This window comes from Dromiciops gliroides, chromosome 1 (genome assembly GCF_019393635.1).
Source record: "Dromiciops gliroides isolate mDroGli1 chromosome 1, mDroGli1.pri, whole genome shotgun sequence".
Taxonomy (NCBI): domain Eukaryota; kingdom Metazoa; phylum Chordata; class Mammalia; order Microbiotheria; family Microbiotheriidae; genus Dromiciops; species Dromiciops gliroides.
In genome coordinates, this window is record NC_057861.1 from 238,398,960 (window position 1) to 238,415,197 (window position 16,238).

At 38.9% G+C, this 16,238-nt stretch overlaps 1 protein-coding gene across 3 annotated transcripts in view; it reads left to right on the forward strand.

Moving 5' to 3' along the window:
• LAMA3 (laminin subunit alpha 3) overlaps nucleotides 1-16,238 on the forward strand; it is a 341,587-nt gene that overhangs the window by 173,690 nt on the left and 151,659 nt on the right. For all 3 annotated transcript variants that reach the window (XM_043973095.1, XM_043973110.1, XM_043973101.1), the window contains 2 exons: nucleotides 9,603-9,700; nucleotides 10,966-11,119. In XM_043973095.1, the coding sequence (XP_043829030.1) occupies nucleotides 9,603-9,700; nucleotides 10,966-11,119 (252 nt within the window). The remainder of the gene's footprint in view (nucleotides 1-9,602; nucleotides 9,701-10,965; nucleotides 11,120-16,238) is intronic.

The window sequence follows — 16,238 nt, forward strand, 5'->3', positions numbered from 1 at the left end:
CTTTTCTTTCTCAGCCTCTCTTTTTGTCCTATCCCTGTTACTTTATCTTCTCCCTCCACCCTCCCACTCCCCATTCCACCCACCCTTTCAAGAGTCCCCTTCCACCCTTTCCCCCAATCCTTCCCATCCCAATCTACACCATCCCTCTTTTTTAAAAGGGTGTCCGAAAAGTTTGGGTGCAGTTTTAGATTTTGATACCTTTACTAATGCTGTATGTTGGTTAAATGATCTTGGGCAAGTCACTTCCCTCTCAGCACCACCGACCACTCTCTCAGACTGGAAATTGCAGAACAATTTCTATATGTATTGATAGTGGAAATTTCCTTACTGGGAATTCTATATATCAATGAAGTCATATTTCGAGGTCAAAAAGGTGCTGTCTGTTATCTTTGTAGTCAGAACTTCTTTCGGCAGTCATGGATCCTTCTTTGGCTCAAGTACATCTGCAACATGCTGATTTCATTGAGCTCTCTTAGTTGAGCCAATAGGCCTTTTCTCAGGTTCCAGAAACTGAGCCAAGGAACACGTGGGCAGGGAGCAATCATTGCTAATGATTAGAACTGGCTGTTTTATCAGGCAACAGATAAGAACACAAGAACAAGATGTCATTTTCCACATAAGTAATCACCCCTGGGTCTTAGACCCCTGATCTCTGAGATATTCAGTGGCACAGATGTTGCAGGAACATTTGCCAAACAAGAAAAGGCATTGAGGACATTTGTGGCTGATGGTGCTGGTTGGGGTGACCCAAGGATAAATGGAGATGTGAGCCTTTTTTATACCAAGTAGGACAACTTGGCATAAAAAGCACTGAGAGAATGGACTATCAGAATTAAGTATACAATGTCAGTGAACCTCAAAATTTATTTTTGCTTCATTAAATATTTCCCAATTACATGTAAAAATTTTAGGCAATCATTTAAAAAATATTTTGAACTCAATTATCTCCCTCCCTTTCCTTGAGAAATCAAGCAATTTATTTCGAGTATACATCTAAGGTCATGCAAAAGCCTATTTCCATATTAGCCATATTGCAAAAGAAAACACAAACAAAATAAAATAGAAATAAAGAAAGTAAAAAAATGTGTTTCAGTCTGCATTCAGAGTTCACCAGTTCTCTCTCTGAAGGTGGATAGCACTTTTCATCATAGTGCCTTTGGAATTATCTTGGATCATTATCTTGATTAAAGTAGCTGTCTTTAACAGTTGATCATCCTTACAGTAGTGCTGTTACTGTGTACAATTTCTCCTGGTTCTGCTCACTTCATTTTGCAACAGTTCAAATAAGTCTTCCCAGGTTTTTTTGAAATCATCCTGGTTTTCATTTCTTATAGCATAATAATATTCCATCATATACCACAATTAGTTCAGCCATTCCCCAATTGATGGGCATCCCTTCAATTTCCAATTTTTTGCCATCACAAAAAGGGCTGCTATCAACTGGGGAATGGCTCTTATTTTTATAAATGTTGCTCAGTTCACTGCATATTTGAGAAATGAGACCTCTATCAGAGAAACTTGTAAAATTTTACTGTTTCTTCTTTTCCTTCTAATTTTGGCTGCATTAATTTTGTTTGTGCAAAAGCTTTTTTAAAATTTCATGTAATCTACTTCTCATAGTCCCCTCTATCTCTTGTTTGTTCATAAACTCTTCCCTTATCCATAGATCTGACAGGTGCATTTTCCATGCTCCCTTCACTTACTTATGACATCATCCTTTATGTCTAAATCACCTATCCATTTTGATCTATCTTGGTCAACAGGGTGAGATGTTGGTCTATGTCTAGTTTCTGTCAAACTGCTTTCCAGTTTTCCCAGCAGTTTTTGTTAAATAGTTGAGTTCTTACCCCAAATCTTTAATCTTTGGGTTTATTAAACATTACATTACCATGGTCTTTTACTAATGTGTATTGTGTGCCTAATCTATTCCACTGATCAACCACTCTATTTCTTAACCCATACCAGACCATTTTCGTGATTACCATTTTGTAATATAATTTGAAATCTGGAACTGCTAGGCCACCTTCCTTAACATTTCCCCCCACTGATTCCCTTGAAATTCTTGACCTTTTGTTCTTCCAGATGTATTGTTACTAATTTTTTCTAGCTCTTTAAAACAATTCTTTGGTTGTTTGATTGGTATGGCATTGAACAACTAAATTAACTCAGGTAGAATTGCCATTTTTATTATATTGACTTGGCCTACTCATGAGAAATTAATATTTCTCCAATTATTTAGATCTATCTTTATTTGTGTGGAAAGTGTTTTGTAATTGTGTTCATATAATCCATGGGTTTGTCTTGGCAGGTAGATTCCCAAGTATTTATATTGTTTGCAGTTATTTTAAATGGAATTTCTCTTTCTATGTCTTTTTTTCCTGCAGGGCAATGAGGGTTAAGTGACTTGCCCAGGGTCACACAGCTAGTAAGTGTCAAGTGTCTGAGGCTGGATTTGAACTTAGGTCCTCCTGAATCCAGGACTGGTGCTCTATCTACTGCGCCACCTAGCTGCCCCCTCTTTCTTTGTCTTCTTGCTGAGTTTTGTTGGTATATAGAATTGCTGATGATTTATATGGGTTTATTTTGTATCTTGCAAATTTGCTGAAGTTAATTGTTTCAACTAATATTTTAGCTGATTCTCCAGGTTCCTTTAAATATACCTTTAGGGGCAGCTAGGTGGTGCAGTGGATAGAGCACCAGCCCTGGAGTCAGAAGGACCTTAGTTCAAATCTCTTCAAGTCACTTAACCCTGATTGCCTTAAACATCTAGAGCCATCTCCACTCATTCTGATCTGTATTTTGCAACTGGACCCAGATGGCACTGGAGGAGAATGAGGCTGGTGACTTTGCACAGCCCTCCCTCACTTAAATTGAATTCACTGCAAGTCATGATATCACCTCCCCATGTCACGGTCCTCTTCAAGAACGAAGGACCACCAACACCACCAACACCAAGTATAGCATCATACCGTCTGCAAAGAGTAATATTTTTGTTTACTCATTGCCTATTTTTATTGCTTCAGTTCTTTTTCTTATTGCTGTAGCTAGCATTTACACTATAGCAGTGTAATAGTGGACTTCCTTGCTTCAGTCTTGATCTTATTGCCACAGCTTCAAATTCATCCCAGTAACAGATAATTCTTGCTCTTGGTTTTTGATAGATTTTGTTATTTAGTTGTGCCTTATTCATCATGACCCTGTGCTCCATAGCATGCCAGATCCTTCTGTCCTCCACTATTTCCCAAAGTCTGTCCAAGCTCATGGTCACTGCTTCCATGACACTGTCTGTCCATCTCATTCTGCCATTCCCTTCTCCTTTTGCCTTCCGTCTTTCCCGGAATCAGAGTCTTTTCCGATAAGTCCTGTCTTCTCTTTATGTGGGCAAAATACTTAAACTTCAGCTTCAGTATTTGAACTTCTAGTGAATAGCCTGAATTTCTTTAAGTATTGATTGATTTGTTCTCTCTCCAAGGAACTCTCAAAAGCCTTCTCCAGCACCACAGTTTGAATTTAGAAAGATACTACTTAACATTTTAAGAAAGGCTCCTTTGATTCCTATGTTTTTTACTGTTTTTAATAGGAATGAGTATTTTTTTTGTCAAAGGCTTTTTCTGCATCTGTTGACATATAATTGTATGATTTTTGTCATTATTTTAATGGTCAGTTATGCTGATGGTTTTTCTAATATTGAACCAGCCCTGCATTCCTGGTATAAATTCCACCTGGTCATAGTGTATGATATTTATGATATTGTAAAGAATTAATTGTTATTTGAGGTTTTTATGCCTCAGTGCACACTGGCCTGGGGCTCCACAAACCGCACGGTGCTCCACCCACTGGTTGTAGCCGTTGCCATGGCGCTGGCACCTCATGTCATCACCACTCGCCAACGCCTACATGGGCCTGGCAAAATTATAATGATTGGAAGCCTAGTGAGGGCAGTCATGTGACTGTAAGAGCAGCCAGACAATTGGTTGGGGGCTGTGTGGGATTTCGGGGAATGGGGAGAAGTCACCATTCTAGCTGGAAGCTGGAAGGCAACAGGAGCTCTGCTGTGTATTCTCAGCTGATTCCTGGTCGGTGGTATTTTTTCAGGTTTCCTGTTTGTGTTGTTTTTTTAAGTTCATTCTTGTTAAAAATAAAGCCTATTCTGTTTTAAGGGAGGCTGCCAGTCTCCTTCCTTGCCTCAATATTGTGGCGAGCCGCTTAGCTAACACTCCCCAATTAAAAATTGGTCCCCACAATATATTGCTGTAGTTTCCTTGCTACTATTTCATTTAAGATTTTCACATCAACATTCATTAACCAAACTGATCTATAGTTGTTGTTTTTTTTCTTTGGTTTTGCTCTCCCTGGTTTAGGTATCTAAGAGGAATTTAGTAGGATTCTTTCTTTACCTATTTTTTCAAATGGTTTATATAGTATTAGGTTTAATTGTTTCTTAAATGTTTTGTAGAATTAACTTGTGAATCCAGTTGACCCTGTTGATATTTTCTTAGGGATCTCATTGATGGCCTGTTCAATTTCTTTTTCTAAGATTGGGTTATTTAAGTATTCTATTTCCTCTTCTGTTAATTAGGCAGCTTATATATATATATATAAATTGCCTCACCAAATATATATATTTGCTAGCTTATAAATATATAAATATATATATATATATGTATATATATATATATATATATATATATATATATATATATTTGGTGAGGCAATTGGGGTTAAGTGACTTGCCCAGGGTCACACAGCTAGTAAGTGTTAAGTGTCTGAGGCCAGATTTGAACTCAGGTCCTCCTGAATCCAGGGCCAGTGCTCTATCCACTGCACAACCTAGCTACCCCACAGGCAGCTTATATTTTTGTAAATTTTTATCCATTTCACTTAGACTGTCAGTTTTACTGGGCAAAATAACTCCTAATAATTGCTTTAATTTTATCTAAATTGGTGGCGCATTCACCCTTTTTTGTTTTTGATACTGGTAATTTGGTTTGGTTTTCTTCTTTTTAAAATCAAATTAACCAGTGGTTTATCTACTTAATTGTTTTCCCCCATAAAGCCAGCTCCTAGTTTTATTATTTCACTTCTTTTTTTTTAACTTTCAATTTTATTAATCTCTCCTTTGATTTCCAGGATTTCCATTTTGGTATTTAATTGAACACTTTAAAATGTTTTCTTTTTCTAGTTTTTTTGTTTAGTTCATGCCCAATTTATTCATCTGTTCTTTCTTTTATTGATATATGAATTTAAATATATAAATTTCACCCTAAATATTGCGTTGGCTGCATCCCACAAAATTTGTAATGTTGTCTCCTTATTCTCTTCAATGAAATTATTATTTCTATGATTTGTTCCTTGACCCACTCATTCTTTAGGATTAGATTGTTTAATTTCTAATTAGCTTTTAATCTATGCTTCAACAGCCCTTTATTAAATGTAATTTTTATTGCCTTATCATCTGAAAAGTATTCATTTAATGTTTCTGCTTTCCTGCAATTGGTTACGAGATTTTTAATGCCCTAATACATGGTCAGTTTTAGTGAAGGTGCCATGTACTGCTGAAAACAAGGTATATTTCTTTCTGTTCAAGTTCAGTTTTCTCCAGAGGTCTAGGATATATAAATTTTCTAACATTCAATTCATCTTGACTTCTTTCTTATTTATTTTATGGTTAGATTTATTTGCTCTGAGAGGGAAAAGTTGGGCTACCCCAATAGTATGGTTTTACCATCTATTTCCTCCTGTAATTCTTTTAACTTTTTCTTTAAGAATTTGGATGCCATGCCATTTGGTGTATATATGTTTATATTGTAATATGTTCATATTACTTCACTGTCTTTGGTTCCATTTGGTAAGATGCAGTTTCCCTCCATATTCCTTTTAATTAGGTCTTTTGCTTTTGCTTTGTCTGAGATTATGATGACTACCACTGCCTTTTTTATTTTAGCTAAAGCATGATAGATTCTGCTCCTGCCCCTTATTTTAACTCTGTGTGTCTCTCTTTTTCAAGTGTGTTTCTTGCAAACAACATATTGTTGGATTCTGATTTTTAAGCTATTCTGCTATCCACTTCTGTTTTATGGTTGAGTTCATCCCACTCACATTCACAGTTATGATACTAACTATGCATTTTCTTCCATCCTGTTTTTTTTTGTTTATCCTTCTTTTATCCTGTCCTTCCTCTAAAGTCTGTTTTGCTTCTGACCACTGCCTTCTTTTACCTACCCTCACTTTTATCATCCTCTCTTTTTCTTATCCCCTTTACCTCCTACTTCCCTGTTGAATAAAATAGATTTCTATTACCAACTGAGTATGTGAGTATATGTGTGTGTGTGTGTGTGTATGTGTGTATATATATATACCCTTTTTGAACCAATTTATATATGCCCCAAAAGAAAACTACCAGGCATAGTATAGCTAAATTCCAGATCTGAAAATAATTCAATTTAAACAGAAAATACCTCAAGCAGCACACCCTCATTTTCCCTTCCACTGTAAAGCTCTTCCTTGCCCATCTCTTTTATGTGAGATGATTTTCCCCATTCTTCCTCTCCCTTTCCTCTTCGCTTATGGTATCCCTCTTTCTTGCCTATCCATTTTTACATTATCCCAACATAACTGATTCACTCCTGCATCTTCTTTCTATGTAGAATCTTTCTAACTGCCCTAATAATGATAAAGATCTTAGAAGATAGATATATTATCTTCCCATGTGGAAAAGTAAACAGTTTAACTTTGAGACTCTTATGATTTCTTTCCATGTATACCTTTTTGTTTTTCTTGGGTCTTGTATTTATTTGAAAATCAAAATTTCTGTTCAGCTCTAGTCTCTTCATCAAGAATACTTTAAACTCCTCAATTTCATTAAATATCCATTTTTTCCTTTGAAGGATTATACACAGTTTTACTGGGTAGGTTATTCTTGATGATAATCCCAGCTCTTTTGCATTCTGTAATATTATATTCCAAGCTATCCTCCTCTTTAACATAGAAGCTGCTGAATCTTGTGTGATTCTGACTGTGGCTCCACAGTGTTTGAATGGTTTCTTTTGTGCTGCTTGAGGTATTTTCTGTTTAAATCGAAGTATTTTCAGATCTGGAATTTAGCTACACTATGCCTGGTAGTTTTCTTTTGGGGTTCTCTTTCAAGCTAGAGCAGTTTTCCTTGATAATTTCTTGTAATATGATGTCTAGGCTTTTTCTTTGATCATGGTTTTCAGGGATTCTAATAATTCTTAAATTATCCAAATTTTCTTCTTTTGCTTTCATTTTTTACCTATTTTTCCTCTATTTGATTTTGAAGGGGGGTTTTTAGCTTTCTAGGAATTCTTGTCCATCTTGTGTCAAAATCACATTTTTCTTTGAGGCTTTATAGCTATCTTGACTTTGTTGTCTTCTTCTGAGTTTGTGTCTTGATCTTTCCTATTGCCATAGTAGTTTTTTATGGTCAGGTTCTTTGTTGTTGTTTGTTCATTTTTCCATGCTATTTCTTGATTTGGAACTTTATGTTAATGTTGGGCTCTGTTCCCAGTGTGTGGGGTCTGTTTCATGCTTTAGGCTTTTTCTCGATGCTGTTTTCAGAGCTAATTCTTGGGGTTTGAAAGTTTTTGGTGTCGGGGGCAGCTGGGTGGCACAGTAGATAAAGCACTAGCCCTGGATTTAGGAGGACCTGAGTTCAAATCGAGCCTCAGATACTTGACACTTACTAGCTATGTGATCCTGGGCAAGTCACTTAACCCTCATTGCTCCACCAAAAAAAAAGAAAAAGAAAGTTTTTGGTGTTTCCTAAGTGGGGATGGGTGTGATCACCATTCTTTAAGTCTGCATTCTGGTCCTTACCCAGGAATGGCCTGTTATCCCTTGGGATTACAATTGATACTCCTCAGGGTCCTTCCTCCCTTGGCACCCTAAATGATACTGTGCCTCAGGGTCCTTCATCCTTTGGGGCCAGAAGTGATGTTTCCCTTTAAGGCTTCCACTCCCACCTGACCGAAAGTGCCCCTCTCTGCCCTTGAACTATGACCCAGAAGTGAGTATAGGCAAGGGAGTTGGCAAACAGTGTCTGGTCCTGCATCCAGTGCTAGCACAGGGGCACCCTATAATCTCCTTCTGACCAGCTGCCAGTCTCTGGCTTGAGAGCTCCTGAAATGGCTGCTGCTTCTGGTTCCACCACCTGGTCCCACCATGTTTCATGCACATGGACTCTGGGTCAGCCTCCTCCCCCATGTCACAGATCTCTCTTTCCAACCTCCTAAATTGTCTCACTCTGATCTTTTGTTAGCTCTGCTGCTCCAGAGGTTGATTCGAAAGTTGTTTGGTGGAGAATGTTGGGAGAGCTCTTGGCTCTACCCCATGGAAGTCACACCACTAGTCTTAAAGCATTTGAAGGGTTTCATGTGGAAGAGAGACTGGGGTTCTTCTGTTTAGCCCCAGAGGGCAGAACCAGAAGCAATGGGTTAAAATTACACAGTCAAATTTAGATTGGATGTCAAGAAAGTCTTCTTAATAATAATGCCATACAGAAGGTAGCTAGACACTATTAGTGGTGGTTTCCCTCTCCTTGGAGGCCTTCAGACAAAGGCTCTATGACCACCTGTTGGAAATGTTATAGGCCAGTTAACCCCTCTTTAGGAAATTCACTTGTCACCTTTTCTCAGGGGCTCATATTTTTATACCAAACTTAGTGTGGACATCTGATTAACTTAGCCCACTGCAGCTGGGAACTCCTGAGTTCAGGAGATCTACCAGCATTGGACTTCTTGGTGGCTAAAATCCACTCATCATGGTACCATGTTGTCCGATCAAATTGTGTCAAACAAGTCGAGTTGACTTTCTAAGCAAGGCAAACAAATCCAGAAACTCTTCATTCACTATAATTCTTCAGTGTCCAGTTAAATGTCTGCATCTAATCCTATGATGCAGCTACAAAATATGATTATCCATTTATGGGGGAAAGTAAAAAAAAAAATCTTCAGACTCAGCCTCATACTCTTATCTCCTAAACCTTTTAGAACTCCTGGCACTTGGTGACTCACCTGTCACTTGGAAGGCAACAACTGACCACATTGGATTTGGTGAATAATTAATTATATATGTGCTAAAGAGACAGAGTGTGGTAGTAGATAAAGGGCTGGTGTGAAGTCAGGAAGACCTTGGTTCAAATCCTGTCTCTGACATATATTGTCTGTGTGATCATGGGAAAATCGTTGAAATTCTCATTCCTTTAGGCAAGTGTGAGATTATGTGCCAGTCTGTTCTTGGGAGAGAGATTTTTCTTACTTGAGAGTTCCCTATCCCGGTGGTGTCAAATTCAAATAGGAATAGGGCCACTAAACCATACATAAGAATCCCTACTTTCTGCATATTGACTTAGAAAACCACAAATGAACATTATTTATATTCCACTGTATTTTAACTTATTTTGTTAAATACTTCCCGGTTACATTTTAATCAGGTTCAGCTCTCAGTAGTGTGGCCCGTGGGAAGTATATAAATCAGGGAGGTGCTATTCATCTCCTTGGTTGATATTATTGCTGGTTTTGTTATTTCCTTATTAAGATATTGTAGCAATTTTTTTTTACTTATACTTTTTCTCTTTTAATAAGGATTACCTGGTACTACTACCCAGTGACTATTATGAAGCTTCGATCTTGCAGTTACCAGTTACAGAGCCCTGCGCCTATTCAGGACCTATCGAAAAGAAGTTAGTATTTTGTTGTTGTTGTTGTTGTCTTCATGTTGTTTAGTCGTGCTCAACTTCTTCGTGAGCCCATTTGGGGTTTTCTTGCCAAACATACTGGAGTGAGTTGTCATTTCCTTCTCCAGCTCATTTTCCAGATGAGGAAATTAAGGCAAACAGGGTTAAGTGACTTGCCCAGGGTCACCCAGCTACTAAGTGTCAGAGGTCAGATTTGAACCTACAAAGTTGAGTCTTGTTGATTCCAGGCCCAGTGCTCTATCCACTGTGCCGAGTAGGTGCCCCCAAGTTGGTATGTAGTCTTCTTGTTCAGTGACATCAGCCCCAAAAGCCTCTCAAGCTCACTTAAATCATTAGCTCATAAGGCAAAGATTCTGCCCGAGGAAGGCTCAGAAACACAGCTGCACTTTGACATTCCGTAATGCCAGCTCCCAGTAATCACTGTGGTTTTGATCTGCAGGAACAGAATGTCTTTTATATCTCCAGGAATCTTAAAGCACTTGATAAACATTATCTGCCATAATAAACACTCATCGCTGTCCCATATGGCATGTGGAAATGCCAAAGCATGCCCAGGTGACATGCCCAAGGGAATGCTTCTTGGGCATCTTCCCAGCTCACCCTGTGGATAGTTGAGCTTGAATTAGAAGCCAGTTTTATAGTGCCTTCCTTGTTTGATTGAAGTCACATGGTTAGAGTCATCTGAAGGGTTCCTGTAATGAGAATCCTTAAAGGAAATCAGCCTCCCTGCCAGAACTGAATGAATTTGGGCACTCTGGGTTATCTTGATAGACTATAAGCTTTTTGAGAATAGAAACTGTTTCATTTAGTGTTTGTTGATTCAGACAGCTGGATGGCTCAGTAGACTGGGGCTAGGAAGACCTAAATTCAAATCTAGCCTCATCTACTTAGCAGCTGTGTGACCCTGAACAAGTTGTTTAATCTCAGTTTCCTCAACTGTGAAATGGGGATGATAATAATAGAGTTATTTTGAGGATCAAATGAGGGAGTAGTTGTAAAATGCTTAGTCCAGTGCCCAGCACATAGTAGGTGCTATGCAAATGCTAGCTGCTATTATTATTATTAATACAGGATCTATTCTATAACACCTACATCCCAGGGTTGTTGTGAGGATCAATGAAGTAATAATTGTAAAAGTTCTTAGCACAATGCCTGGCACATAGTAGGTGCTATATAAATGCTAGCTGCTATTATTTTTATTAACGTATGATCTGTGTGCACTAATTGTCATCTTCTTTTCTTCTTTTAAGTTGCTTGCTCTATCAGCATTTACCAGTGACCAGATTTGCCTGTGCTTTGGCTTGTGAAGCCGAACGCTTCCTGCTTAATGGAATGCCGAGAGCCTTGGCAACCCGGAAGCCCACCCCTGACCATCCCATCATGGCTGACATCAGCGGGAGAGAGGTTGGATTCCAGGGTTATTCTCTAATTACTGATGGATGTCATTTCCCACCATGTCTTTATTTCTGCCTTAAAACAAACAGACATAGGTCATATATTCCTGTTCCACAGTTTCTTCCCAAGTTAAGAGGGACTTAGGAGGATTTCTCTCTCACATCACAGGTCAAACTATTTCTCCAAGCTCCCATTATTGTAAGAGTGATAGTCACATTTACGTAGTGTTTTGAGGTTTGCAAACTGCTTTGCCCATGTTATCTCACCTGATCCCCACAACAAACTCTATGAGGGAGGTATTAATACTATTATTATTATTAATTATTATCCTTTTACAGATGAGGAAATTGAGGCTGAGAGAGGTTAGGTGACTTGTGCAGGGTCACACAGCTAGTGCATCAAGTCCAACACCCTATCTGCTGCACCACCTAGTTATTTCTGTCATCATCAGCTTCTGGTTCATTTCCTTTGGGGTTAGGCTAAGCACCTCTACTCCGGCATAAGACTATACAGGTTCTAAATGTGGCAGTTTCTACCAGTGGCATAGAATACCCTATCTGGAGGATGCATTCTGTTCCTCCCCACCTTCAGCGACATTAGTTTCAGGCAAGATTCCCCCCTCATGCTCCCAGTCCCGTTCCTCCAACCATTCAGGCCCCTGAGAATCCATCTTATTTAAAAGACCTGGGGAAAAAGTGGTGGTTTAGATTAAGGGTCCCTAAAGGTCCTGGCACTGCCTCTCCTGCCCCTGAGGCTAAGGAACTGACAGTCTGTAATGTCTAAATTCCTCATGTTCACCATCCATGGCAGCTAAACCACAGGGCGTGTTTAGTTCCCTGTTTAGAGTACAGGTTTCCACCCATCTCTGACTTTTTTCTTTCCATGGGTCCCTTGATACTTAATAGCATTATACTCACAGATTTTGAAATGTTATTTATTTAAGGTTTGGGAAGAAAACAGGTCCCCAAATGTGATTTAATTTAAAATTCTATCCATTTATTTACACTGATTATTTTTTTCAGTGTTCACTATTTTAAATTATAGGGGAGAAAAGTTCGTCTGGAGACTTCATTTGCCAAGTGAAAGAATTGCTGATTGAGTCACATTTCATATTGACTACATTAGGGACTACATAATCATAATGCAAATCTGAGCACTCGAATGACTTTTAGCAAGTGACTTTATTTCCTGGGTCTTAGTTACCTCATCTGTAAAATGAGACGATTGGATGAATTGATGATTTTTTTTTTTGTAAGAGACAGTTGGGGCAGCTAGGTGGCACAGTGGATAGAGCACTGACCCTGGAGTCAGGAATACCTGAGTTCAAATCTGGCCTCAGACACTTAACACTTACTAGCTGTGTGACCCTGGGCAAGTTACTTAACCCCAATTGCCTCACTTAAAAAAAAAAAAAGAGAGACAGTTGGGGTTAATTACTTGCCCAGGGTCACACAGCTAGTAAGTGTTGAGTGTCTGAGGCCAGATTTGAACTCTGGTCCTCCTGATTCCGAGGCTGGTTCTCTATCCACTGCACCACCTTGCTGCCCCATGCCCCTTTTAAAAATTCCTTTTTTTTTTTTAGTGAGGCAATTGGGGTTAAGTGACTTGCCCAGGGTCACACAGCTAGTAAGTGTTAAGTGTCTGAGGTCGAATTTGAACTCAGGTAACTCCTGACTCCAGGGCCATTGCTCTATCCACTGTGCCACCTAGCTGCCCAAAAATTACTTTTTTAAAAACATTTTTTGAGGCAATCACAGGCTTCCCTTTAGCAGTCTGAGGAAACCTATTCTCAGAATAATGTTTTAAAATTCATAAAATATATAAGATTTCAAAAGAAACTGATTGTATTAAAATAACAGTTATCAAAGTGTTTTATAAAACAAGTTCTCATGCCCTGAGGTTTAAAACACTTTGGGTTAAATTATTTCTGAAGGCCCTTTCAGTTCTATTGCTGGGATCCTTTGGTCCTAAGTGTAGAAGCTACAGATTTAGTATATTTTTTAAAAAGTGTTTTCTTAAAAGACTCACATCCATGTTCTCCAAGTAGCTGGGAAGGATCTGTCAATGATGGCAGAGCTCCCAGGATGTGGTGCTGGTGATTCATTAGGAAGTGGCCCTTCCTCTGATTCAGCACTGAGTTAATTCCCCAGCTTTGTGGAAGACAGTCCTTTGCTACAGGGGCTAGAGAGTAAGGAGGATGAATATTGATTTTGAGATGATGCATAAAACCCCTGTCTGGGCTGCTGGCTATTATCAGAATATGGAGATACTCTCATCTGGATTTCAGGTGTTTGCCATCCAGAAATTCATGGACTCATGTACCCTTATAGCTGGGAAAAGAGCTCACAGGTCTTCTACTCCAAACTTGTTTCCAATATTCCAATGGTCATCAACCTTTGCTTGGACATTGCTAATGATGGCACACTCAGAAAATTTCCAGGATAGGCTTTTTTTTTTGTCTGAACCAACTGTAATTACTAGAAAATTGCTTTTTTATGTTGAGACAAAATTCAACATAAACTCCCTGGAACTTCCAACTATTGATCCTATTTCTGTCTTCTAGAGCAGGGGTCAGCAGGCTATAGCCTGAGGTCTAACTCCATTTTTTGTGTGACCTGTGGGACAATTAAAAATGTAAAAAAAAACACATAACAAAACCCTCCATTCTTAGCTCATAATACAAAAACAGGCAGCTGGCTAGATTCAACCCGTGGCTATAATTTGACCCTTTATGCTAGAGCTACACGAATTTAACTTAATCCTTCTTCCACAGATAGGTTCCTAGATTTATAGGACCATAGATTTTGATCTGGAAAGGACCATAGGGGCCACTGAATCCAGCTCCCACATTTTACAGATGAGGAAACTGAGGCTCAGTGAGGTTAAATGACTTACCCAGAGTCACACAGTACATATCTCAAACACTCAAAGAGAATGATCACGTCTCATTAAGTCTTCTCTTCTCCAGAGGTTACACATCCCTAAGTTATTCACATAAGAGTGAACATGATGATAACTGCTTTCATTTGTATGGTATTTTAAGGTTTACAAAGTGCTTTCCTCACATGACACAGCTTCTTGTGCTCATCATCCTTCCCACACTTCTATGGACACTCAGTTCACATTTGTTAATGTTTTTAAAATATGGTGCCCTTGGGGGCAGCTAGGTGGCACAATGGATAAAGCACTGGCCCTGGATTCAGGAGGACCTGAGTTCAAATCCTGCCTCAGACACTTGACACTTATTGGCTGTGTGACCTTGGTCAAGTCACTTAACCCTCATTGTCCCACAAAAAAATTTTTTTTAATTAAAAAATAAAATAAAATATGGTTCCCTGTTCTGGTGAGGCACAGTAGTACTCTGGGTGTGCTTTGGGTAATGTAAAAGATGGTGGAATTGCTACTTCATAGAACTGGAGATTCACAGCTGGAAGGGGGACCTTAGGGATCACTACATCCAATCCCCTCATCCTCCTCTGATCTGAATGCTACGCTTCTATTGCTGTTGCCTCAGGTTGTTCTGAGAGGCCTTCACCAGTATGACCTGGGTCCAGGTTCTCCCTCTGACAGACACTAGCTGTATGTATAAACATGGGCGAGGAGCCTTTCAATGCCCCCAAACAACTGTCAGAGATCATAAACTACAGACAAGCTATTAGATGGTCAGGCTGTGTTCATGAATGAATTTTTCATACAAGGAGCCCCTATATAGATTAAAATCAGAGGTCAAGACCCCCTCCCCAACTCCCTCATACCCCAAAAGAAGATCATGCTAAATTTAGAAGTCACATTGCACCATTTGCTCATGGCCATTTTAGGGGTCACTTAACCCTCCTCCCTCCCCCTCAACAATGTCTCTTTCTACATGAACTGCTGTCAAGCCAGATCTTCTCAATAGTTGCCTTTTTTAAACTAAAGCTAGGTAACTGAATACTGAGTCATCTATCATGTTAACCTTTTCCTCTAATTTTTGGTTCCTCTACAAATTCCATGAGTGTGCCATCTATGGAGAGCTCTGTGGAATGCTGTGAGAGAGGGATCCTTACCCTAGCATCTATGAACGTGCTTTTTGAAAAATATCTTGATAACTTTATTTCAATGTAATGGTTTTCCTTGGTCATTCTATGTATTTTATTTTATACTTTTACCACACTGATGAAGAGATTCATGACAGGTTAAGAACCTCTAGCCTAGAAACCTCCCTGTAGATTCACACTGATCTCATTGAAAACTCCACTGTTTTAAGATAAACAATTTTGTTACAAGGGATGGCTTTTTGGGTAGGGCACTAGGAGGGGATATATTTGGAAACTAATGTGATACAAAAACAAAAGACATCAATTAAGGTAAGAGGAAGTGTTAAACTAAATAGATACATGATTAACCATAAGGAAAAAAAGTAAAGATAACTTGTACCCTTTTCCTGTACTTTTCCAAATTTCTAGAAGCCCATCAACTTTAGCCATTTCATATATAACAAACACTTCCAAGAAGCCATTGAAAAGACATTCTACTAATGGTACATTAAGAAAAGTCATAAAAACTATGGTAGATCCAGTGGTCCCACAGAAAACTATTCCAAGAATTCACTGGCAGTTATAGTCAAGAACATGCAGATAATAAGTCAAGTAAAGGTCCCATCATCTAAGCAGGTAGGAAGTATAGTGGATAGAATGCTGGGTCTGAAGTTAGCAAGATCCATCTTTCTGAGTTCAAATCCAACCTCAGATACTTACTAGCTGTGTGATCCTGGGTAAGTCACTCAACCCTGTTTGCCTCAGTTTCCTCATCTGTAAAATGAGCAGGAGAAGGAAATGGCAAACTACTCCAGTATCTTTGCCAAGAAAACCCCAAATAGGGTCATTAAGAGTTAGACACGACTAAAAAGGCATCAACAAAGATCAGGCTTCTGGAGGGTAACATTGGGAGGAATGTTAGATTTAACTGGTGTCCACCTGGAGCTGGAAACAGAGCCAGGGATGGTTGCAGGAAGCTGAGAAATATGGTTCTGATACAGGCTCAACACCTGTAATCTAACACAACAGTTAGATAATCCCCAGGGTTATGGATTCCTTTAAGTCTTGGATTACAGAGGTTTCTTTTGACCTTGAGAAATGATTGAAAAAAT